The sequence below is a fragment of the Chaetura pelagica genome, unplaced genomic scaffold, assembly GCF_000747805.2.
Source record: "Chaetura pelagica isolate M959 unplaced genomic scaffold, ChaPel_1.0 scaffold36, whole genome shotgun sequence".
Taxonomy (NCBI): domain Eukaryota; kingdom Metazoa; phylum Chordata; class Aves; order Apodiformes; family Apodidae; genus Chaetura; species Chaetura pelagica.
Genome location: NW_009953726.1, coordinates 2,897,234 through 2,898,249, shown reverse-complemented (window position 1 = coordinate 2,898,249; position 1,016 = coordinate 2,897,234). Strand labels below are relative to the sequence as shown.

General features: G+C 66.1%; 1 protein-coding gene across 1 annotated transcript in view; it reads right to left on the bottom strand.

Annotated features, from left to right (window-relative positions):
• The window catches only part of SIX4 (SIX homeobox 4), a 37,368-nt gene that overhangs the window by 5,450 nt on the left and 30,902 nt on the right, over positions 1-1,016 (bottom strand). The window contains exon 2 of the mRNA XM_010000704.1: positions 229-1,012. Within this exon, the coding sequence (XP_009999006.1) occupies positions 229-1,012 (784 nt within the window). The remainder of the gene's footprint in view (positions 1-228; positions 1,013-1,016) is intronic.

The following is a 1,016-nucleotide window of genomic DNA, read 5'->3' as shown; positions in this document are numbered from 1 at the left end:
GAGAAGGGAAGGGAAGGGAAGGGGCGGCGCGGCCCGGGAAGTTTCCCCGGCGCGGCTCGCATGCCTGCGTGCCCGGGACGGGTGGGTGTGTTGGGAACGGGGAGGGGGGGAAAAGAGGGAAGGACGAGGCGCAGGGAAGGTAAGCGCCATGTTTGCAAGGGAAGAAAGAGCCGGGAGAGGGAAGGCAGGCAGGCGGGAGAGGGGGCGGGGAGGAAAGTTTGTCCTCACCTCTTGGACTGGGTCTCGGAAGGATTGCGGTCCCGCTGCCTGCGGTTCTTGAACCAGTTGCTGACCTGGGTGAGGGACAGGCCGGTGATCTTAGCCAGATTGCGCTTGGCCACTGGCGAGGGGTATCGGTTCTGCTTGTAGAGCTCCTTCAGTGCGTTGCGGGACTTCTCCTTGAAGCAGTACACGGTCTCCTCGCCGTCCCAGATCGTCCTGGGCAGAGGGTATTTCCTCCGCAACCTGTACTTGTCCACCGCCCCCAGGGGTCTGCCCCGGGCTCGCTCCGCCTCGGTGTAGCGAGCCTTGTACCAGAGCTCCTGCAGGAGCGGGTGGTTGGAGGAATCGAAGTTGTGGCTCTCCAGGATGCTGTAGAGCTCGGCGTAGATGCCCTGGTGGAAAGCCACCAGCGCCCGGGCTTTCATCAGGCTCTCGTTGCCACGTAGCAGATCGCTCGGGGGCAAAGACCACAGGAACCTGGCCAGGCGGTCCAGGTTCCCACCTTGCTGCAGCGCCTCGCACACGCAGGCGACGTGGTCCGGGGAGAAAGCCAGGGGGGTCTGCGAGGAGGAGGAAGAAGAAGAAGAAGAGGAGGAGGAGGAGGAGGAGGGAGAGGAGGCAGCATGGTGATTCCTGGCCAGGAGTTCCGTGTGGAGCAGTACCTGGTCCGCGGCTCCCTCCTCGCCGGCGGAGCCTGCGTGCTCCATGGGGAACGGGGCCGCGGCGGGAGGGGGCGGCGGCGCGGGGGTCAGGGCTCCAGCCGCGGCCCCGGCCGGGGGGACCTTGCCGGCTTT